General features: G+C 43.1%; 1 protein-coding gene across 4 annotated transcripts in view; it reads left to right on the top strand.

Moving 5' to 3' along the window:
* Window positions 1-24,665, top strand: part of SFMBT2 (Scm like with four mbt domains 2) — a 174,301-nt gene that overhangs the window by 129,122 nt on the left and 20,514 nt on the right. For all 4 annotated transcript variants that reach the window (XM_061126033.1, XM_061126032.1, XM_061126034.1 and 1 more), the window contains 4 exons: window positions 9,045-9,158; window positions 14,879-14,921; window positions 16,699-16,769; window positions 19,348-19,487. In XM_061126033.1, coding sequence (XP_060982016.1) covers window positions 9,045-9,158; window positions 14,879-14,921; window positions 16,699-16,769; window positions 19,348-19,487 — 368 coding nt within the window. The remainder of the gene's footprint in view (window positions 1-9,044; window positions 9,159-14,878; window positions 14,922-16,698; window positions 16,770-19,347; window positions 19,488-24,665) is intronic.

Raw genomic sequence — 24,665 nt, 5'->3', positions numbered from 1 at the left:
GAGGAGAAAGTGGCAATCCATTCCAGTAGTCTTGCCTGCAAAATTCCATGGGCGGGCTGCAGTCCATGGGGTCGCAAAAGAGTGGAACACAACTTGGCGACTAAACAACAACAGCGATTCGTGTTCTATGCATTTACATTCAGTTATAATGTCTCTCGTGTCATAGCCCACACACTAGCTCACAAGCTGTTACATCTGCATCTCACAATCCAAGTCACGTTGTATTTATGGGCCATCATTTTCTCATGGGACATGTAGGGTGTGGGTGTTCTCAGAGTGCGTTACTTTTCTGGAAGAAGGTTGACACCTTTGGATTGCCTTTCTTGGTCTTTCTTATTCCCATTATTACACTGTTTTCCTCCCGTTTCAAAGAAGCGTGGTATTCCACGTATTTTTGGTTGTCCGGTGAATGTTAGGTGTTTCAGCCTTTTAGCTTAGGTAGAAAATACGTTTTATGTTACAAAAGTACCATGACTTGCAGGCTTCATTTCCACTGAGTTATTTAGCTGTTTCATTGTTGCCACTGCAGGAATTTTTGTGGAGAGCTTTAGAACATGAGCACAAAACCTGCTTTTGAAATTGGGAGCCCTGTTAGAAGTGAAAGAAAATTCTGGGTTAGCATTTTTGCACTTTGAACACGGGGAGGCAATGGGGGCCCACCCAGTGTTTGCCACCTGGGGGTCTCCCTTCAGGTTTGTTAAAAAAAACATACAGAGAACAAAAAGACACAGAGATGACCCAGAGGTCATCGGGTCTGTGGAGAAGTACCAGATTGCTTAATTCGAACCATCAACTTAGGTTATTACAAGCATCTCACAATCTTTTCTTTTTGCTGCCCTCTGAAACAAAATCTGGAGAGAATAAAACTTTTCCACAGTCCATACTAGCAAAACATACTGTATAAATTTCAGCCTCAGTCTGCTTTGTGTATCACTTTGGATGGGAGCTTTTTGAAAAGCTGCATCCTTTACCATGAACCTCACATCCTCATTGACCAGCGCTGAACACGTGGGGCCTGGCCCGGATGTGGTGCCTGATTCCACAGATGACGTCCAATGCAAGCAAAACCTGTCTCTGCCAATTTCCACAGAGCACAATACTTGTATTGTTCACACGCACTTTGCTTGCTAAAGTCTTGTAGAATGGATACAAGGAATAAATAAAAGTTGTGTCCCTGAGCGAGAAAGCGATTTAAGATATGAGCAACCCCTTAAGAACTGCTTTTTGCTAATCAAGTGTTGAGATAGTGAGATATTTTCTACTCCTCAGCTGAAATTCAAAATCTCCTTGGTTGGTTTTTGCTGTGTGCCTGGCTCATTTCTGGTAAACCGCCTTCCACATCATAATCCGCCAGCGTCCTAGGCAAGTGCCAGTTCCCGGGGCTGCTCCGCACCCACCCCTTCTGACCCTGGGAGCAGGGTCTGGGAATCTGCATTTCAGATCACCCTCCCAGATGATTCCTCTGCATGGGGAGTTTGTTAGGGCCCCTTGGACCTCAAATGTGCCAAGAAACTCAGGCAAGGTGAACCTCTTCTGTCTAGGAGAAGAGGTGAAGAAAACTGCCCTTTAAGCCCTTTTGTATTATGATCAAGTCAGGTGGTTGATAAGCATTTTGCAGATACTTGCAAAAATGAGACAAGGGAAAGTGCAAATGTGAAAGTAATTATGTTTCCCACCAGGGTGGGTGGATTTTAAATCTTTGAAAAGGGTTATGGGCTGCTGGAGCCATTTTGGGGAGAGGCTGCTTTAGCAGATGGGTGGGTGTGTGTCTATATGTATGTGTGTATAGATATATGTATATATACATATATATATGGGTGTGTATATATATGTATGTATATAAGGGTGTGTATATATATGTATATGAGTGTGTATTTAAGTATATATATGGGTGTGTATGTATAGGTATGTGTGTATATGTATCAGTTTAGTTCAGTGTCTCAGTCATGTCCGACTCTTTGTGACGCCATGGACTGGAGCATGCCAGGCTTCCCGGTCCATCACCAACTCCGGGAGCTTGCTCAAACTCAAGTCCATCACGTCAGTGATGCTATCCAACCACCTTATGCTCTGTCATCCCCTTTTCCTCCTGCCCTCAGTCTTTCCCAGCACCAGGGTCTTTCCCAGTGAGTCAGTTCTTCACATCAGGGGGCTATAGTATTGGCATTTCAGCTTCAGCATCAGGCCTTCCAGAATATTCAGGATTGATTTCCTTTAGGATTAACTAGTTTGATCTCCTTGCAGTCCAAGGGACTCTCAAGAGTCTTCTCCAACACCACATTCAAAGCATCAATTCTTTGGCACTCAGCATTCTTTATAGTCCAAATCTCACATCCATACAGGACTACTGGAAAAACCATAGCTTTGACTACATGGACCTTTGTTGGCAAAGTAATATCTCTGCTTTTTAATATGCTGTCTAGGTTGGTCATAGCTTTTCTTCCAAGGAGCAAGCGTCCTTTAATTTCATGGTTGCAGTCACCGTCTGCAGTGATTTTGGAGCCCAAGAAAATAAAGTCTGTCACTGTTTCCATTGTTTCCCCATCTATTTACCATGAAGTGATGGGACCGGATGCCATGATCTTTGTTTTTTGAATGTTGAGTTTTAAGCCAGCTTTTTCACTCTTCTCTTTCACTTTCATCAAGAGGATCTTAAGTTCTTCTTCGCTTTCTGCCATTAGCGTGGTGTCCTCTGCATATCTGAGGTTATTGATATTTCTCCTGACAGTCTTGATTCCAGCTTGTGCTTCATCCAGCCCAGCATTTCGCCTGATGTACTCTGCATATAAGTTAAATAAGCAGGGTGACAATATACAGCCTTGACATATTCATTTCCTGATTTGGAACCAATCTGTTGTTCCATGCCCAGTTCTAACTGTTGCTTCCTGACCTGCATACAGATTTCTCAGGAGGCAGGTAAGGTGGCCTGGTATTCCTATCTTTTTAAGAATTTTCCACAGTTTGTTGTGATCCACACAGTCAAATGCTTTGGCATAATCAATAAAGCAGAAGTAGATGTTTTTCTGGAACTGTCTTGCTTTTTCTCCGATCCAGCGGATGTTGGCAGTTTGATCTCTAGTTCCTCAGCCTTTTCTAAATCCAGCTTGAACATCCGGAAGTTCATGGTTAATGTACTGTTGAAGTCTGGCTTGGAGAATTTTGAGCATTACTTTGCTTGCGTTTGAGATGAGTGCAAGTGTGCGGTAGTTTGAACATTCTTTGGCATTGCCCTTCTTTGGGATTGGAATGAAAACTGACCTTTTCCAGTCCTGTGACCACTGCTGAGTTTTCCATATTTGGTAGCATATTAAGTGCAACACTTTCACAGCATCATCTTTCAGAATTTGAAATTTCTCAACTGGAGTTCCATCACATCCACTAAGCTTTGTTTGTAGCGATGCTTCCTAAGGCCCACTTGACTTTGCATTTCAGGATGTCTGGCTCTGGATGAGGGATCACATCATTGTGGTTATCTGGGTCATGAAGATCTTTTCTGTATAGTTTTTCTGTGTATTCTTGCCACCTCTTCTTAATATCTTCTGCTTCTGTTACGTCCATACCATTTCTGTCCTTTATTGTGCCCATCTTTGCATGAAATGGTCCCTTGGTATCTCTAATTTCCTTGAAGAGATATCTAGTCTTTCCCATTCTGTTGTTTTCCTCTATTTCTTTGCTTTGAGCACTGAGGAAGGCTTTCTTATCTCTCCTTGCTATTCTTTGGAACTCTGCATTCAAATGGGTATATCTTTCCTTTTCTCTTTTACCTTTAGCTTCTCTTCTTTCCTTAGCTATTTGTAAGGCCTCCTCAGACAACCATTTGGCCTTTTTGCATTTCTTTTTTTGGGGATGGTCTTGATCACTCCTTCCTGTACAGTGTCACAAACCTCCGTCCACAGTTCTTCAGGCACTGTCTATCCGATCTAATCCCTTAAATCTGTTTGTCACTTCTACTATTTAATCATAAGGAATTTGATTTAGGTCATACCTGAATGGTCTAGTGGTTTTCCCTACTTTCTTCAATTTAAGTCTGAATTTGGTAATGAGGAGTTCATGATCTGAGCCACAGTCAGCTCCTGGTCTTGTTTTTGCTGACTGTATAGAGCTTCTCTTATCTGTGGCTGCAAAGAATATAAGCAGTCTGATTTTGGTTTTGACCATCTGGTGATGTTCATGTTTAAGAGTCTTCTCCTGTGTTGTTGGAAGAGGGTGTTTGGTATGACCAGTGCATTCTCTTGGCCAAACTCTGTTAGCCTTTGACCTGCTTTATTCTGTACTCCAAGGCCAAATTTGCCTGTTACTCCAGGTATCTCTTGACCTCCTACTTTTGCATTCTAGTCCCCTATGAAAAGGACATCATTTTTTCGTTGTTAGTTCCAGAAGGTCTTGTAGGTCTTCATATGTATATATATATGGGTATTTATATATATGTATGTGTATATATGGGTGTTTATATATATGGTGTTTAAATATATGTATGTGTATGTACAGGTGAGTATATATGCATGTATATTATGGGTGTATATAAATATGGGTGTGTATATATATATGGTGTGTATATATGTATGTATATATATATATATACAGGTGTGTATATATATATATATATATGGATGTATATATATGGTGTTTAAATATATGTATGTTTATGGGTGTGTATATACATGTTTATTATGGGTGTGTATATATATATGTATGTGTATATATATGGGTGTGTGTATGTATGTATGGGTGTGTGTATATATATGGTGTGTATGTATGTATGAGTATATATGGGTGTGTATATATATGTATAAGACTTCCCCAGTGGCTCAGTGGTAAAGAATCTGCCAGTAATGCAGGAGACACAGGAGTCATATGTTCGATCCCTGGGTCGGGAAGATCCCCTGGAGGAGGAAATGGCAACCCACTCTAGTGTTCTTGCCTGGAAAATCCTATGGACAGAGGAGCCTGGTGGTCTACATTCCCTGGGGTTGCAGAGAGTCAGACATGACTGAGCATGCAGGTCCACACAATATATATGTGTGTGTGTATTTATATAGGGTGTGTATATATATATATATAATGTGTTTGTATATATATATGGGTGTGTGTGTATATATATGGATGTATGTGTATGTATGTATACATATATAGATGTGTATGTATGTGTATGTATATATAGGTGTGTATATGTATGTGTAGATGGATGTGTACATATGTGTATATGGGTGTGTATATATGTGTGTGTGTATATATATAGGTTTGTGTATCTATATATATGAATATGTATATATATGAGTGGGTATATGTATGTATGTATATATGGGTGTGTGTATATATATGTATGGGTATATATATGTATATACATGCGTGTATATATATGGGTATATATGTATATACAGGAGTGTATATATATGGGTATATAATATGTATATACATGAGTGTGTATATATATGGGTATATAATATGTATATACATGAGTATATATATATGGGTATATATATGTATATACATGAGTATATATATGGGTATATAATATGTATATAGTTGAGTGTATATATATGGGTATATAATATGTATATACTTGAGTGTATATATATGGGTATATAATATGTATATATGTGAGTGTATATATATGGGTTTATAATATGTATATATGTGAGTGTATATATATGGATATATATATACATGAGTGTATATATATGAGTATATATATGTATATACATGGGGTATATATACATGTGTGTGTGTGTGTGTGTGTGTGTGTGTGTATGAGACAGGACCTATATTCTTGCACAGCTAAGGAAAGTGGCCCAAGAGGCAGGGCTGCTGTCTGTGAACAGGCTTTGTGATTGCCAGTCAGCTACACAGGTTCTGGGTGGTCAGCAACAGCCCTGGATCTGGTTTTCTTAAGCAATTGGGGATGTTGGGGGAAGAATTTGATGGGAGGCTGAGGAGGGAGATCTGCTCCCTAGAAGGCTTTGCAGTTGGAACCAAAGGCGAGTTTGGGTTTTCAAGCTGCTGTTGGGCTCGGTGTGACTTCTGACTGACTGTGTTCTCCTCACAAATCTCCCTTGAATGCCTTATCCTAGGCTTTGGAGTGAGATTGCTTGGGTGTGAGCCCTAGACCCCCTCTTACCAGCCATTTTGCCTTGCCCTGACCCTCAGTTTGTTGTTGTTGTCCAGTCACTAAGCCATGTCCAGCTCTTTGTGACCCCGTGGACTGCAGCTCGCCAGGCCTCCTGGCCCTCTCTGTCTGTCTGAGTTTGCCCAAGTTCATTTTCACTGAGTCGGTGATGCCATCCCACCATCTCATCCTTTGCTGTTCTCTTCTCCTGCCCCCAGTCTGTCTCAGCATCAGGGTCTTGTCCAGTAAGTTGGCTCTTTGCATCAGGTGTGAGTATTGGAGCTTCAGCTTCGTTTCTGTAAAATGGGAGTGAAAACCATCTGATCTCTTAGGGTCGTGAGGATAAAACTCTTTGAAAAGTACCTGCATGAGAATGAGTGTCCTAAGAGTTCACCATCCCTGGACCTCTCCCTCCACTTACACGTTTAATCCCATTTCTGTTGTTTTCTTTCTGATGGTTTCCTATCCTATGCCACTTTTGTCAGCTAGTTTTGCTGTGTCTTGATTCCTTAGGAATTTAGCTCCAGGGCTGAAATGAGTGAGGGCCTCTCTGAGGTCTTGCTCTGTGGGCCAGCGTCTGCACATGGATGGAGTGGAGTGGATGGAGGGCAGGGCTTCCAGGACACAGGTCCTGCTTCTCTGTCTTCTAGTGCTTTACCTTCTCATTGCACACTGCAACCCATCTGACTGTTAGTGTCAACACTAGACAAGGTTGGGGGCTTCCCAGGTGACGCAGTGGTCAGGAAGCCGCCTGTCAGTGTGCAGGGATCCATCCCCTGCAGAAGGAAATGGCAGTCCACTCAGGTATTTCTTGCCTGGGAGATCCCACGGACAGAGGAGCGATGGCCCAGTGGTTGTGGATCCACCCACCATTTCAGGGGATGTGGGTTGGTCTCTGATCCCAGAAGACCCCACGTGCCTTTTGTCGGGCAGTTAAGTGTGTGCCCTGCAACTACGGAAGCCCAGGAACTGGAACTAGAGAGTAGGTGCCCCTCGCTGCGACGAGAGAAAGCCCATGTGCAGCAGTGAAGACCTAGCAGAGCCAAAAATAAGATAAATTAAAAAACTAAAAAGCAAAATGATTCTTAGGAAAAGAAGTATATGAATGTTTATATCGTTACACAAGTGTGTATGTTGAAGCACACTAATATGATGTGATGTCTGAACTAGCAGAGCATTTGGGAAGAAGTAATCTATAAAGTTCACTTTATACTTCCTCCTGAAGTGCGACTTTGACCTTGAAAATCTGATTTGCACCTAAACACAAATCTAGAAATAATTTGTACGTAGTAGATGAATTCAGCCTGTTAGCAAAATCGCTGAGTAGCTAAGAAATAGGCTCTGTCTGTATTTTTGTGAGCCTGAAGGTGAGGCAGTGCCTTGTATAACGGGAAACAGCTCAGTGACTCTTCATTGGCCCGTCTGCCGAATCCAGTGCCCTTCTCAACAAGAAAAGATCAGTTTTGTATTTGAAGCTAGTTGGGGAGTTTCTTTAGCTTTTGTCTGTTTTGGCAGTTTTATTTATTGGATGATTTCTTTAGCAGACTAGCTAAATGTTGGTTGAGTCATTTAATGCAGGGCAGAAATGCTTTCTATTCATTCAGCTGTGTTGGAACCTAAGCCCTATAAACCTGCTTGCATTCTTGTAGGTTATATATCTTTCAAATTATCAGAGAATTCAGTGAGAAGGAAGTTAGGATTGATAACCGTAGTAATGACTTTCTCTGAGAACACGTCAGAAGTTCACTGTGGTGACTGGAGGTGATAACATGTGTATAAGTATCTGCTGTCAGTGTTCCAGGCATTTTGTGTACACCAAAGTTAGGTTTTAGTGCTAAATCTGGTACCTGGGTTTATCAAATAACGTACTCTGGGAGCCAGTGTAGCCGAAATAGTGAGAAGATTTTATGTTTGCTGGTACTGAGCTTCCAAAAGGGGAAGTGCGATTCAGAATTCATCAGATGATGTGTGATTGCTTGGATGTGTGATGGAGTTTCTAAGAGTGTTAACTTTTGTTTTGATTCCAAGTGAAGAAACCAAAAGCAAAGCAAGATTAAGTGGTCAGGGCCAGGGAGTCACTCCATTAATAGAGCTCTTTCTTATCTTTTGATTCTTGGTTCAAGAGTGTCGATCCTCAAAGTGTGTTTTTAAAGAACTGTTGATTTGGTGTAGAATTTCCTTTTCTTCACTAGTTTGCAAGGTTCTAAATTTATTCTCTCGGCTGCCAGAGTTCCTGGGAACCCCTGCTCATATTGTATCCAGATTTTTTCTCTCAGAGTCTCTCAGATGCTATGCAGACTTAACAAAAGGCATCGTTTTCATTATGATACGAGGGCAGATCCCCACCAAAGAGACACTCCTGCCTAAGTGACTTTGGTGTCATGGCAAGAGTTTGTAGCCCGCAAACTGAGTTCAGAAGAAGTACGTGGTCACAGGATAAAAGAGCATGTCCCCTAGGAAATTGTGCTTTGATGCTCACTGTTTATAACCAGTGTCACTGAACCCTCCCAGTTCCTTTTAACTGGAACATTTAACTTCTGTTGGTTGAAGGTTGACCTTTGCTTGGTGTTGGGTGAAGAAATTCTTGGTGCCCCCACCCCACAGGCTGGACTACCTTCCTTAGCTTCAAAACCATTCTTAGGAAAGAAGGATGCTTGTCCTTCACTGGGGACAAGGATGCAGTTGTCCCCAGTTATTCTTCCTCTTCCTCTCATTTTCAGGGGAAAGAATCTCTTTTCCATGTCCCCCTTCTTGTGAATCCTGTGAACTTCTGCTACTGTACCTCTCTGGCATTTGTATCTGTCATAAAATACCATTGGCTTTGGGTTCAACTTTCAGAACAGCGTCTCCCCCGCCCAGAGCTGCCCTGATTTCCCCTCCTTCTTCCGTGTCTTTGTTGTTAACACCTGTTTTCACCTGTTGTCTCGACTCCCCGCAGGCCTGCAGAGCCCGGCTCCAGAGTTCATCGTGGACGTTGAATCTATGGACATCTTCCCTGTGGGTTGGTGTGAGGCCAACTCCTACCCTCTGACTACACCACACAAGACAGCCTGTGAGTATTGCCCCACTCTGAGCCTAGCTGGGCATATCTGGATCTTAGGTGAATAAATAGGCAGTTTGGTAAAGAGAGTGGAGCCAAACTGTAAAAATCAAAAAATGTTCTGTTTTGCACAGAACACCAGGACTTTTGTCTCATTCATTCTGTAAGCGTCTGCGTGAGATGAATGTCTGCAGGCATTTCCCAGCTTGAGAAACCAAGTCACGGTGACAAGGCGGAGATGAGTGTCTGGGATCTTTACTCCCTGTTTGTATGCAATTCATGAGCAAGTTTAAGCTAAATACTATATATTTGTATGATTGTATCTGAGAAAGAACTTATTTTCCTAAGATATACCCCAAAGGTTTACCCCAAAACCAATCGTAATTGGTTCCAATAATTTACTGACATAGGTGTAAACACTTAACTATTCCTGGCAATGAAGAGATGGAATTCCAATGCCCAGTTGTGGACGTGACTGGTGATGAAAGTAAAGTTGGATGTTGTAAGGAACAGTATTGCATAGGAACCTAGAATGTTAGGTCCATGAATCAAGATAAATTAGCAGTGGTCAAACAGCAGATGGCAAGAGTGAACATCGACACTTTATGAATCAGTGAACTAAAATGGACTGGAATGGTCGAATTTAATTCAGAGGACCATTATATCTAGTACTGGGGGCAAGAATCCCTTAGAAGAACTGGAGTAACCCACAGAGTCAGCAGAAGAGTCCGATATGCAGTACTAGGGTGCAATCTGAAAAATGACAGAATGATCTCTGTTTGTTTCCAAGGCAAACCATTCAGTACTGTAGTAATCCAAGTCTGTGCCCCAGCCAGTTACGATGAAGAAGCTGAAGTTGAATGGTTGTATGAACACCTACAAGACCTTCTGGAACTAACAACCAAAAAATGATGTCCTTTTCATCATAGGGGACTGGAGTGCAAAAGTAGAAAGTCAAGAGATACCTGACAAGGCAAATTTGACCTTGGAGTACAGAATGAAGCAGGTCAAAGGCTAACAGAGTTTGGCCAAGAGAATGCACTGGTCATAGCAAACACCCTCTTCCAACAACACAAGAGAAGACTCTACACATGGACATCACCGAAATCAGATGATGTCAATATCAAAATCAGATTGCTTATATTTGCAGCCAAAGATGGAGAAGCTTGAAACCATCAACAAAAACAAGACCGGGAGCTGACTGTGGCTCAGATCATGAACTCCTCATTGCCAAATTCAGACTTAAATTGAAGAAAGTAGGGAAAACCACTAGACCATTCAGGTATGACCTAAATCAAATCCCTTACGACTATACAGTGGAAGGGAGAAATAGATTCAAGGGATTAGATTGATAGACAGAGTGCCTGAAGAACTATGGATGGACGTTTGTGACATTATACAAGAGGCAGCGATCAAGACCATCCCCAAGAAAAAGAAATGCAAAAAGGCCAAATGGTTGTCTGAGGAGGCCTTACAAATAGCTAAGGAAAGAAGAGAAGCTAAAGGTAAAAGAGAAAAGGAAAGATATACCCGTTTGAATGCAGAGTTCCAGAGAATAGCAAGGAGAGATAAGAAAGCCTTCCTCAGTGCTCAAAGCAAAGAACTAGAAGAAAACAATAGAATGGGAAAGACTAGAGATCTCTTCAAGAAAATTAGACATATGAAGGGAACATTTCATGCAAAGATGGGTTAGATAAAGGACAGAAATGGTATGGACCTAACAGAAGCAGAAGATATTAAGAAGAGGTGGCAAGAATACACAGAACTATACAAAAAAGATCTTCATGACCCAGATAATCATTATGGTGTGATCACTCACCTAGAGCCAGACATCCTGGAATGCAAAGTCAAGTGGGCCTTGGGAAACATTACTATGAACAAAAGTGGTGGAGGTGATGGAATTCCAGTTGAGAAATTTCAAATCCTAAAGGATGATGCTGTGAAAGTGCTGCACTCAACACGCCAGCAAATATGGAAATCTCAGCAGTGGCCACAGGACTGGGAAAGGTCAGCTTTCATTCCAATCCCAAAGAAGGGCAGCGCCAAAGAATGCTCAAACTACCGCACAATTGACTCATCTCACACGCTAGCAAAGTAATACTTACTGTTCTCTAAGCCAGGCTTCAACAGTACATGAACCATGAACTTCCAGATGTTCAAGCTGGATTTAGAAAAGGCTGAGGAAGCAGAGATCAAATTGCCAAAATCCGTTGGATCATCAAAAAAGCATGAGAGTTCCAGAAAAATATCTGCTTTATTGATTATGTCAAAGTGCTTGAGTGTGTGGATCACAACAAACTGTGAAAAATTCTTCAAGAGGTGGAAATACCAGACCACCTTACCTGCCTCCTGAGAAATCTGTATGAACATCAAGAAGCAACCGTTAGATATGGACATGGAACGAAAGACTGGTTCCAGATAAGGAAAGGAGTATGTCAAGGCTGTATATTGTCACCCTGCTTATTTAACTTATATGCAGAGTATATCATGTGAAATGCCAGGCTGGATGGAAGCGCAAGCTGAAATAAAGATTGCTGGGAGAAATATCAATAATCTCAGATATGCAGAGGACACCACCCTAATGGCAGAAAGTGATGAAGAACTTAAGATCCTCTTGATGAAAGTGAAAGAGGAGAGTGAAAAAGTTGGCTTAAAACTCAACATTCAGAAAACAAAGATCATGGCATCCGATCCCATCACTTCATGGCAAATAGATGGGGAAACAGTGGAAACAGTGACAGACTTGATTTTCTTGGGCTCCAAAATCACTGCAGATGGTGATTGCAGCCATGAAATTAAAGGACGCTTGCTCCTTGGAAGAAACGCTATGATCAACCTAGATAGCATGTTAAAAAAGCAGAGACATTACTTTGCCAACAAAGGTCTGTCTAGTCAAAGCTATGATTTTTTTAGTAGTCATGTATGGATATGAGAGCTGGACTATAAAGAAAGCTCAGTGTCAAAGAACTGATGCTTTTGAACTTTGGAGTTGAAGACTCTTGAGATTCTCTTGGACTGCAAGGAGATCAAACTAGTTAATCCTAAAGGAAATCAATCGTGAATATTCATTGGAGGGCCTGATGCTAAAGCTGAAACTTCAATATTTTGGCCACCTGATGCGAAGAACTGACTCACTAGAAAAGACCCTGATGCTGGGAAAGATTGAAGGAGGGAGGAAAAGGGGATGACAGAGGATGAGATGGTTGGATGGCATCACCGACTTGATGGACATGAGTTTGAGCAAGCTCTGGGAGTTGGTGATGGACAGGGAAGCCTGGCGTGCTGCAGTTCATGAGTTCACAAAGAGTCGGACATGACTGAGAGACTGACCTGAACTGATTCTTGGCATTAAATTACCAGTGAGATTTCAATTGGACTTTGAAAGGGGCATTACATTACATCCTTCTGATCACCGAAGTGCCAAATCAAACCAATATTAGTAGTCAAAATAGCCCAGCCTCCCACACACACACACATGCACACATAGACACACCACTTAAATATGTACAAGTGTGTGTTTTAAGGAAAATTGTTGTAGGTCATTGTCCTAAAATGATAACCATTTCAAAAAATATTCATTTATAGTATATAATAATTCATTCAATAATAAATCTTAGCATTTATAATTCCACCCTAAAGTGTCAACAGTAGTATTTAAAATTGTATGTCCTTAAAGGTAAGGCTTTTAATTTTTTGTGAAATAGGTCAGATATTTCTAATGTTTTCTTAATTAATTTGTATGCTGGCTGACTTTTTTCTAGCATCCTCCCATAAGGTTCATTTACGTAGATGCTCAGAACATTGCTGGCCTCCTGTTTCCTGAGGTCGAGAAATTTTGAAGGAACCAAGAGACTTACCAGTACTCCCTACGAGTCAGAAGGGGTTATTCATGTGAATAAAGTAGGGGCCCAGGCTATAAACAGAGGTGGATTCTAAGAGGTTCTGCCCTGTACCCAGTACTGCATACTGAGTCTCATCCAATGACAGTAATGCCTTGCCCTCAATTTAAAATATTTCTAAAATTATGCGCTTAGAATAATGATTTCAGTGTTGAGGGCCTTCTTTGTCTTTTATTCTCCCTTGAAATGTCTTGGTCCTTGGCTCTCAGCCCCCGCCGCCCTGGGCAGGTTTAGATGCAACCCCCTGTGCCTGCTTGTGCCTCAGACAGAAATTCTTGTCCTGAGCCTGACCCTCTTCCCTCCCTCCTTCACTGGCTTTGGGAGGGGAGGAGCATTTTGAGTTTTTCTGGGTGAAACCCCACGCAGGTTAAGGTGAACACAGCGATGTTTCCTCTCTGTTCCCCAGCCTATTGTGTTTGGCTTCTCATCAAGACATCTCACAGTTTGGGCATCTCACCCCAATTAACAAAGACTGACTTAGGCAACTTAGTCTACACACTCATCTTTCCCTTTAGAGATCACAGAGTTTATACTTTCTCATAGTAATTATAGGCAGACTTCGTTGTCACACATACTGCATTTTTTACATATTGAAAGTTTCAGGCAACCCTGCATCAAGCATGCCTGTGATACCACTTTTCCAACAATATTTTTCACTTCGTACATTTTGGTAATTCTTGCAGTATTCTTTTTCATCATTATTGTATTTGTTGTGATTATCTGTGATCAGTGACCTTTTGATGTCATCAGTATGACTCAGTGAAGCTCAGATGATAGCATTTTTTAATAAGTATTTTTGATTAATGTATATACATTGTTTTTTTAGACAGAATATTATTATGATACACTTGATAGACTACAGATTTATAGTAGACTTATAAAACATAACTTTTATATGCACCGGGACACCAAAAAATTCCCATCACTCCTTAATTGTGATAGTCACTCTGTTGGGGTGGTCTGGAACCAAACCCACAACATCTCTGCAGGTCTGCCTATATTGGAATTGGATACTAAATAAAATCAAGAATAGATGAAATTTTGAGTCACTATTTCTCTTATTTATTTGTGTTCTCCTTTTGTTTCTCATACACGCATTTTGCTTTGAAGAGGCAGTCTAATTAAACCTGCCAAACTCTGACAGCTTTAGAAACTCTGTGAGAATTAATTTTTCCTAATGTTGGAAGATGCAGGATTATGTGTGTCTGAGTTAATAGATGCCAAAAGCTCTGGTCTGTCTTTGTAAAGGTGATTCCAACCAGTTATAAATGTAAACTGGAAATGTTCTTAACCTCAGGTTATTGTTGGCTGGTTTCTGTCACTATTTGACAGATGTATATATTTGCTAGGTGCCAATCCACTTTTTAATGATAAAATGTTGTAGTTTGTAAAATGCCTCTAATCCTAATTTGGGAGCATGCTTCTATGGTAAAATTATTTACCTTACCACACTTCTGTGGGAATAAGTCATCTGGATAATCATGCTTGTACCAGTCCATTTCACCAGCTGTGTTCCTGAGAGGTCTGACATGTGCATTCTTTTTATTAGAAGCACATTTTAGAATAAAGTAGCCCATGTAGTGATAAGGTAAAATGCGCTAAATTCTCTTTAGATTTCATTTCTGAAAAGTAAAAGTCTGTTTTGTGCTGGAAGAGATGAAGATAAAATTGTGGCTGGAATGAAGTAACTTTTCAGTTTTAAAATTGTTACTTTAAAAACAGACACAGTTCTATACCTATGGCGCCATTAAAAAAAAAAAAAAAAAGACAAACTTATTCCCAACTTGCTGAAAAAGCTGCTTTTCTTTTTCCCCCCTTTTGCCTGTTTTACAGCACAAAAGAAGAGAAAGATTGCAGTTGTGCAGCCAGAAAAACAGTAAGTGTTTTTCCACAGAAACTCCATAATAAGCTATGAGGTCTCTTTCAAGAGGATGGAAATAGGGCTGTTTTGTTAGAGAGCTGGTCACGACCTAGCACAGGAGTCGAGGCGACAGGGAGACATGTATGGAGCATCTGTTGCATGCAGGACACGCAGGGCCTGCTTCTTGAGGAATTTCTTTTCCGGACTGTAACCTCTCACTTTCATCCCAGCGTAGTTGACCTGTCGGATGCCCACAGCCCCGCATTCTGGTCAGGGTGCTCTGGGACAGTTCTCAGAGTGCTTAATGCCCCGGGGCCCCCCAGAGCTGCCTGTCCAGGCCTCAGCTCTGCCCCCTTGCTGCCTGGTGAGCTGGAGCAGGTTGTTTTATTACACCACACCTCAACGCTCGCCTTTGTAAAATACCTATTTCTCGGGGAGTTTTAGAAAGATTAAATTAGAGTCCACATGAAGATGTATGTCCCTCCATTGCCAAATAAATGTAGGTCACTCCACGTTTCAACTGTAAGTTTATGAGGAAGGAGGATGTTCTATAGTGTGTGGACCTATTGGCTGTATATTTTTGGAAAATTGTCACTGTTAGTACCATGTTTATATGTTTAAAAATGTCTGGAATACACCACGGTAAATATCCCTTACTGAGTGAATCTGTTTTCTTAATAGACTGATGGAAAGGGAGTTGAAAGCAGCTTTTCTTTTTTTTTCATGTACTGAAGATGAAACTTAAAATCGAATAATAGCTTCATTGTTATTTGATGTGAATAACAGTTTAGTGGGTATTCTGAGTATGTTTGTAACAGTGTATCAGGCTTCTCATCTGACTCCAGTTTTATCTGGATAACATTGAAATAGGTAAAAGCTAAAATAACAGTCCCCCCTCATTGAATCTCAGTTTGAATTCATGACTCCTAAATTTGCAGCCTGTGGATCAGCAGTTTTCACCTGTACTCGCATCTGTCACTAGACAGCTCATTAAAACACAGATCGCCAGGCCCCATCTGTAGAATTTCTCATTCAGGATGTCTGTGATGGGGCCTGAGCTTTTCCACGTGTAACGGGGCTCCCAGGTGACGCTGACCTGACAGCTTGGAGACCCTGCTTTGAGAGCTGGCACCATAGATGATCCTGCTAAGAGCCCTCATTACTATTTACTTGGAGTTTACATAACTGTTCATCTGTGCAGTTTCTATGAAGTCAACCTGTACATCTCCTGGAAACCCAATTTGCCTTTTTCCCCTGGAGCGATAGTTTTTATATTTGTTCAGCAACTTTTTACTGAACAGCAGCACAGACTCCTGTCCTAGACTAACAAGCCCACTTCACATTTTAAGAATCGTCAGTTCTGAGATTTTTCTTTAAGGATCTACTTTTCAATGTGGCCTCAACCCATACACACACGGACCCGAGAAATCAGAAGTCAGCAGAAAGTCATTAATAAGTCTGACTTAAATGAAAGTCAGTGCAAGCTGACATTTCTGCATGTCCTAAATATGATTGAGGACATTTCTATGATTCTTTAACAAGCGACATGCCCAGGAAGTGACCTAGAGGAGCCTCAAAGATCAGTGATGACCCCCTCGAGGGGCAGATGACCCACAGGCTTCTTGAAATTATTGTAAGAATTGCCCCCCGATGATCTTACCTGTTCTTATCTGTGCACACGTGGTGTGTTACATATTCATAGCTTAGATTCCTGTAAGTTATGGAAAGACTTTGGAAGGTACTGGTTTCTTCTGTAGCTTGGGACCCACGGGAGTGTCTGCTCTATCCACAGATCATCATCCACAGTGCCTGTTGAGAAAATACCTCACGACCTTTGTCTGTTCCCGCACCTGGAGGCCACAGGTATGTCAGCTGGGTAGGACGCCCTGACCCTTCTCCTGTCTTGCTGTGAGTGCAGACATGGGTGTATTTTTAGGTCATTATGACGGTACTCAACTCTGATATATTTTTAGGTCAGTATGAAAATACTCAACTTTGATCCGACTATCTTTTTTTACAGATACCTACTCCTTTAAAAATTTTTTTCTAAGGTTTATTCTTGGTGCCTTTCCTTTTTTGTTTCTTGGTCAGTAGCTAGAGACACTTCCCTTGGCATGAGAAGCTGGGTCCATGCGTCACTTGGAAATTACATGTCCAGTTAGAACTGTGTATCAGGAATAATCCTGTTGGAAAAGAGTTGGAAATATTATTAGGCATTTCTTGTTGGACATTTTATGCCATTTATGCCAGTTGCCCTTGCATTTTTACACTAGTGGTTAATCCTTAAGTCCCCATGGGCTTTTGAATTGTTCCCTAAAACCTTGTTTGAGTGGCTGGTTGGGAATGTTTTTTTTTTAAATGTATAATGTCCTATGTCTTACAGTAACTTTTAAAAACATAAATATGAATTACCTTTGGATTACACATTTGATTATAGACATGTTTGTACATTAAGTAATATATTTGATTAAGTATTCTATTTTCCAGCCAAAAGGAAGTCTGCTCTGAACCCAAGATTAAAACTTGTGTACCATGGAAGAATCCTATTAGTCAAAGTTTTCTTTGCAGTAAAGAGAGCAGTTTTATGAGTAGACTTACTAAGATTGTTTTTTCTAAAGAGCTGGGCAGAGTAATCCTACCCTCAAATTTCCATGTAAATGCAGCTGTGGACTTTTTTTTTTTTTTTTTGCCTGTTTTATAAAATTAAAACTTCAGAATGATTTTAAAAGACCCATGTCATCTTTCAGAGTCGGTAATTGTTATTTTATTCCTTCTGTCTTATACTTGGAAAAATAACATATCTCCCCCCTTACCTGTTGGTTCTCAGATAAAGGCCTATGAGAACAAAGCTTCCCGGTCTATCGAATGACCATCCCAAATGAATAACAGGGTTTTTAAAATTTATTTTTTAATTAGGGTATCATTGCTTTACCGTGTTGTTAGTTTCTGCTGTACAATGAAATGAGTCCGCTGTATGTATGCACACATCCCCTGCCTCCTTCCTACTCCTCCCCCGAACCCCAGCTCTCTAGGTCATCACAGAGCACAGGGCAGAGCTTCCCGAGCGACACAGCGCTTTTGCTCGCTCTCTGTTTTACACATGGGAGTGTGTATATGTTCATTTGTTCTTCAGTAGCTAAGTCATCTCCAGCTTTTTGCAAACCCATGGACTGCAGCACTTCGGGCTCGCCTGTCCTTCACTATCTCCCAGAGTTTGCACAAATTCATGTCCACTAAGTCAGTGATGCTATCTAACCATCTCATCCTCTGCCACCCTCGTCTCCTTTTGCCGTCAATCTTTCCCAGCATCAGAGTCTTTTCCAGTGAGTCAACTCTTTGCATCAGGTGGCCAAAGTATTGGAGCTTCAGCTTCAGCATCAGTCCTTGCAATGAATATTCAGGGTTTATTTCCTTTAGGATGGACTTGTTTAATCTCCTTGCAGTCCGTGGGACTCTCAAGAGTCTTCTCTAGCACCGCCTTTCGAAAGGATCAGTTCTTGGCGCTCAGCCTCCTTTATACATATATGTCAGTGTTACTCTCTCGATAACAAGTTTTTACACAGAGAGACCACTGTTAGTGCAGCCTGGCTTGGAGCAGCCGTGGGAGAGGGTGGATCTTAGCTGGTCCTCTGACCACATCCCGTGTGTAGATGTCCAGTGGGTTCCACTGATACCTTACCATTTAGTTTTTCTGCTTTTCCCCGTGGCACCTTGAGACAAAACTAAATCAACACCTTGCCTGTTCACTTTCCAAGCTGGAAGACCCATGAGGGAAATGCATATTTAAGTCCCTGGGAGGACATTTCATGTCCCTGAGGCTGGCAAAGTGAGGAAGCCCTGCCATATCAGGTGTTGGCCTGGGTGTAGGGCAATGGTGAACATATACACCCTGTAATATATAAAGTACATATGAAGTATATAATATATAAAGTACATAACTGACAAACCCTGTAGAGCATGAGGAGCTATATTCGGTTTTTGTAGTAACTTTTAAGGAAAAGACTCTGAAAAAGAACATATGTATATGTGTGTGTGTGTGTGTATATATATATATATATGATTTCCATGGTGGCTCAGTGGTAAAGAATCTACCTGCCAATGCAGGAGATGCAGGTTTGATCCCTGGGTTGGGAAAATCCCCTGGAGAAGAAAATGGCAACACACTCCACTATTCTTGCTTGGAAAATCTCATGGACAGAGGAGCCTGGCAGGCTACAGTCCATGGAGTCACAAAGAGTCAGACACCTCAGTGACTGGTCAGCAACATCAGCTAAATATATATGGATAACTGAGTCACTGTGCTGTACCCCTGGAACTCACAGAGCATGGTGGATGTAAAGCATTTTGATAGGGAGACTCAAGGCCCCTCTGGGTAACTTTGCTGGTGCAGCAGGTTAAGCCGTGGGTCCTGGAGCCTCGACCATGTTTCTCTTCCGCGCAGGAACGGTGAATGGGAAGTACTGCTGTCCTCAGCTTTTCATCAACCACCGGTGTTTCTCGGGCCCCTACCTCAATAAGGGCAGGATCGCTGAGCTGCCGCAGTCGGTGGGGCCAGGCAAATGCGTGCTGGTCCTTAAGGAGGTAAAGCTCATCCACGGCCACGGATGGTGGTGGGGTGATTGGGGTGGGCACAGTCCCTGAGGGAGTCATAGGAGTTTGGGTCCATTCATGTGCCAAGCACCCCCTTCCTCTCCATCCTGCAGTCTGAAGATGGTCATACACAGATGGGAGCAGTGTTCCAGCCCAGGAAGACTCCCTTCTATTGGTGGGGGTGGGGGAGTTGGGCCCCTCCCTTCCCAAGTCAGCTGAAAGGCTCACTACATTTGAGTAAAATCTTTGGTGAATCATCACTCTTTTGTTTAAAAAGGTGATCTATCTTGAACCTTCGTATAGTCACGTTCCTGTTTTTGTGACAAAAAAGCATGCCCAGAACATCACGTGCACCATGATGAGTGTGTTGTAGTTCCTTGGGCACAAGGGGTCTGTTTATCCATCTGTTTACCCACTGAACAAACTTATATGAGTTGCGCTTTGTAACAAGAACAGGGCCTGTGGGGTCGGGGAAGGGGGCCGCCCGCTCTAGGGAATGGAAAAGCATCTGAGTGCCCTGGAGCATCGGCAGGATCACGGGAAGGAACGCTGGAAGCACCTTGAATGTGCGGACCACAGGGCCAGGCCTGGAAAGTGCAGAAATCTGAGTCCAGAGAGTCCTGGGGTCTGTACCCCATCCCTGGTGCTTGGCCTGTATTCTTATTTAGGCCTGCTTTTCTTTAGACCCATCACCTTCATATTTTACATCCCCAAATCATTGGCGGCGTGGCCCAGCCTAAGTGGCGAGTGGACCCCATTGAAGAGAAATTGATAGCTAAAGGGAGATGGTGTTGGGGGCGGGCAGTCCCTCTCAAGGGCCTCAGGGAGGTCGGGGTGGGAGGTGAGCTGCAAACTGTGTAAGTTGACACAGACTGTAGATCCTGCAGATGTTAGACTTGGTCAGAGAAGAAACAAGCCCGGCTTACACGGGAATTCCTGTCACCGTGTAAAATAAGGCCCCTAGACCAGGAATGGGCTCCCAAGTCCCCCAGCAGTTTCAGCCCATGAGGTCATCCTTGCTGCAGCCTTGTCCCCTGCCTGTATTTGTGCTGACTTTGTCGCCAACCATCAGAACAGAACAGGGGACTGACACAAACCTGGTACTTGTTTAAAATCCCCGTGAGATCGTGTCACACCCACGTGATTGTGAGGTCCGTGGCCACCTGGGGGCCCTGTTAACAAACATGGTGACCACAGGGCCAGTCTCTCTCTGAGGCTTGACTGGTTTACTTTGCTACATACTTGGTCAACAGTAGTTAGCCCTGACCGAGTCTCTGATAGGTGCCAGCAGCCAAGTTTAAAAGCCAGGCCAAAGCAGTTTTTTGATGACAGAACTAGTTTTTTTGCTGATGTTCAGAAAATGCACGAGGCAGGAAAGAGAGGAAGAAAAGAAGTAAGCGCCCTAGTTCTGAGTGCAAGAAAAATGTGAGTCTGCCAAGCCAGTCTTTATGCTAATAGTCCTGCCCTGGACCTGTGTTTGATTTCAGGTTGCGTTTCCCTTATGGAGAATGAGATCATTGGAGCAAAGACAGAGCATGTTTGCTTTATCGGGCCATCAGGGGTGTTCATAGTTAAAGGTTTCTCTGACTTTGGAAAATGTAGACTGACGGCTGTTTTCCCCCCTGCTTCTTCTAGAGGTAGATGAGGTCTGTGCATGTGGACACCATGCTGGCATTTGTGTGGGAGGCGTGGTGGTCTTGAGCTCTGAGAGGGCAGTGGACCAGAGACATATCCCTCAGTCTGCTTCTGTGGGCTTAGTAGCTCTCTAGCCTCAGGAAGTGCAGAAGTCGGTGTGGGGACTAAATGGTCCATGTATGTTTCTTTTTGCCCATCTACACCTTCTGAGGCTTTTTTGATCAGTTATTGCACACTTAGCAGCTACTGTCATGTCAGATAGTCTCCTAGCCGTGGGAACCAAGGAGAGAATGAAACATCATATTTCCATCCATCTGTCCATTTAGACAGGTCCAAACCAATTCAGGAGTCATAAGCACGTGCTGGTGGGCGCTGTGTTGGAAGCTGGGAGGGAGGTCAAAGGGAGCAGGAGCTGTGCCCCCCGGGTGAGTTGATTCCCCCCTGCCCACGGCCTCAGAGCAAGGACTTAGGCATTTCAGGTTATACTGGAAAGAGGAAAAGTCTTGCCTACGTGGCACCCAGTTAAGTCAGTCAACAAAGTCAGAGATGCAGACACGCCTCTGGATGATATTCTCTGGATTTTATGCTGAACATTGACCATTGAGAACTATGTACCAAGCATGTGGGTGGTGGAAACTATAGTACATATGTAATGTGTGACACAGGAATTGAGTAGACAGTGTCCGGGAAGGTTGGGGAAAATGTAATTTTTTTGTTGTTAAGGTTTATTATAAAGAAGATAAGATACGTTTGTTGAATTTTCTCATTGCAACATAGGGTAGGATTTTGTAGGAAAGGAAATCAGTGGCAAGAGCTATCTCCTGAGCTTCCCTCCAATGACATAGATTTTATGGTACCAAATAAGTTTTTGGTGTGAATCAATCATTTATTCATTTTTAGGTGTACAGAATAATTTAATTTCAGTGCCCATCTTGAAACTCATTGAAGAAATTCCCCAAATTGTTTACTGAGCACCTGCTGTTGCCAGGCATGGTTCTAGCTACGGTGAATAAAGCAATGAACAGAATGAAGCTGCTGATTTCTCGAGGATTAGGTTCTAGAGAGAGCGATGGTAAACAAACAAATCAACATGTTTTGGATACAGGGAGGGTTTCCTAGTGACCTGGAATAACAGAATTCACGGAGGCCTTAACAGCAAGGAGAAGGAGCTGTGGCACAGGGGAAATCTGTCTGATTCGGCACATGCGAGTTTGCCTGTTGTCCAGCCAGTTGGAGATGGGTGTGAGAGTCCAACACACATTTGGTGGCCATGGGTTTGCTAGTGTGTGGACGGTGTTTGCAGCCAGGTGCCTTGTAGGGTGAATACAGGTGGAGGAGGACAGTCTAGTAGTTGTCTAGTGACAACCTGAGGTCACTGTCGTTTGGGGGGTCATAGGAGGATCATGAGAGCCTGGGGTCCTGAGGGTAAGGGTAGACAGTGTCTGCAGAGGAGGCAGTGCCACGAGCTGCTGACGGCGTGGAATAGGACAAGGCCGAGAAGGACTCCTCCTTGGCAAAGCTGGCATCTCAGGCAATCTTGATAAGACCTGTTTCCGGGAAGCCCCATTGCATCGTGTCCCTGAGAAGCTGACGGAGAGACAGAGGAGTCCATGGGTGTAGGCGGTTCTTGAGGGTTTTAACCATCAATGGAGACAGGAGTGAGGTGAGGGACCAAAGATGAGAGATGGAGAGAGAAAGTAGTTTTCCTCCTTGAAGACGGGAGGCTGAAGCCCAGTGCACACACAGAGGGTGACAGTCCAGGGGAGGGGAAGGGGGGGTGAGGTGGGAGGGGATGGTGTCCAGTGGGCTCGGGCCGCTGTCACAGGGCACCATGGGCTGGACCAGGCAGCTCAGGACGCAGACATGGATGCTCACAGGTCTGAGGCTCCAGGTCCTCCATGGAGGGCCAGCCCGGCAGGTGGGTGAGGACTCGCTTCCAGGTTTGCATGCAGCCACCTTCATGCTGTGTCCCCATATGCCTGAGACGGAGGGAAAGCTCCCATCCCAGACCCGTCCAGCTGTATAAAGGCTATTGCTTCTCTGTGATAATAAATACACACCTCATGAACCCTTAGAAATCCAGGGAGATGTTGCTGTAGCGCCAATTTCCCTCTGGAGTTACTCAGACCAATCTCACGCCAGTTTATTGGGAATAGTATTCATTGGCTTCACAGCAAACACCCTGTCGATTATTTGGGGACAAGTTGTGTGCTGCCTTTTGTGGTCAAGAGCACAGTAACGTGAATTCTGATGCTTTGCAAGGTTCAGTAATTCAGTCTAACTTGGGTCATCGTAACAGCTGTCAGCTTCATTATTTTCATGGAGAGAACTCTAATGCACCACAGTGTTAGGTACACACAAATTATTCCGCTCACAATTCCAAGGTTTTGTAGAGAGCTTGTTGAATTTAGAGACATATGATGTGACATCGGGAGAAGCCATAGGAAAATTACTCAATATCGCATGCTGTTTACGATTTAATTGCAGGCCGTTTCCACTCTGAATTGAAGTCTGGAAGGCATTTGCTTTTCACAGTCACAAAATGCATTTTGATGTACAAATAAGATGTAGCTCTGGGGTTTTCTCAGTGAAGCACCGTGACAAGACTGGGGTGAGATTTTATTGTCTGTTGATAAACACTTGGTGTGTGATTTCAGCCAGGACCAATTGGATTTATTTTTAAACTCAGTTTCTGTAAATTGTACTGACAATAAAAAATAAAACCAGATGATTATTCTAATAGAGAAAACATAAACTTACCAGAACTGCTTGTATTGCCGTGTTCTGGCCGTTGAGTGCTTGGCGGAACTGTGTTCTCTTGGTGGCCCTTTACAGGCACCTTGGAACACAGCAAAATGCTGCCCAGATGAGAAAAAGACACTTGTCAGGCTAACTGCTGAGAGTAAAGAATATTTTTAAGATCAAATCCTCAGTGATCATAAAGCTTTCTTTTTTCAGAATTAAAGCAGGGTGCAGCCCATGCCGGTTACATCCTGGAACACGCCAGGTACCTGAAAACTGAAAGGTGAACATTTCTGCCACATGCCTTTCATCTGGGGGCTTCCCCAGTGACTCAGCGGTAAAGAATCCGCCTGCATTGCGGGAACTGCAGGAGACTCGGGTTCAGTTCCTGGGTCGGGAAGATCCCCCAGAGAAAGGCATGGCGACCCACTGCAGTATTCCTGCCTGGAGAAGCCCATGGATGGAGGAGCCTGGTGGGCTACAGGCCATAGGGTCACAGCGTCAGACACGACTGGGCATGCACACCCGCACGCAGCTGTCTTCTCTTTCCTTCTCGTGGACAGTGTGCTGGTCTCCTCCACAGAATCGCAGGCTCTTCAGCAATCCGGCCAGTGGCCTCCCAACTCAGTGAGAGGTTTTTCTCAGTCTCGTAGTGGGTTTTTGCTGAAACACAGCACGTGAACTCAGAGCCTGGCTCATTCCTCGTTGGGTTGGGGCGGGACTTCAGGAGCAGTGGCTCCGTGTCCTGTCTCTGTGCTCTGGGGTCCGGCACGGGGCAGGTAGGTCTTCAGT

The sequence above is a fragment of the Dama dama genome, chromosome 23, assembly GCF_033118175.1.
Source record: "Dama dama isolate Ldn47 chromosome 23, ASM3311817v1, whole genome shotgun sequence".
Lineage (NCBI taxonomy): Eukaryota > Metazoa > Chordata > Mammalia > Artiodactyla > Cervidae > Dama > Dama dama.
Note: the sequence above shows the minus strand (reverse complement) of the source record. Positions and strands in the feature narration are given on the sequence as shown.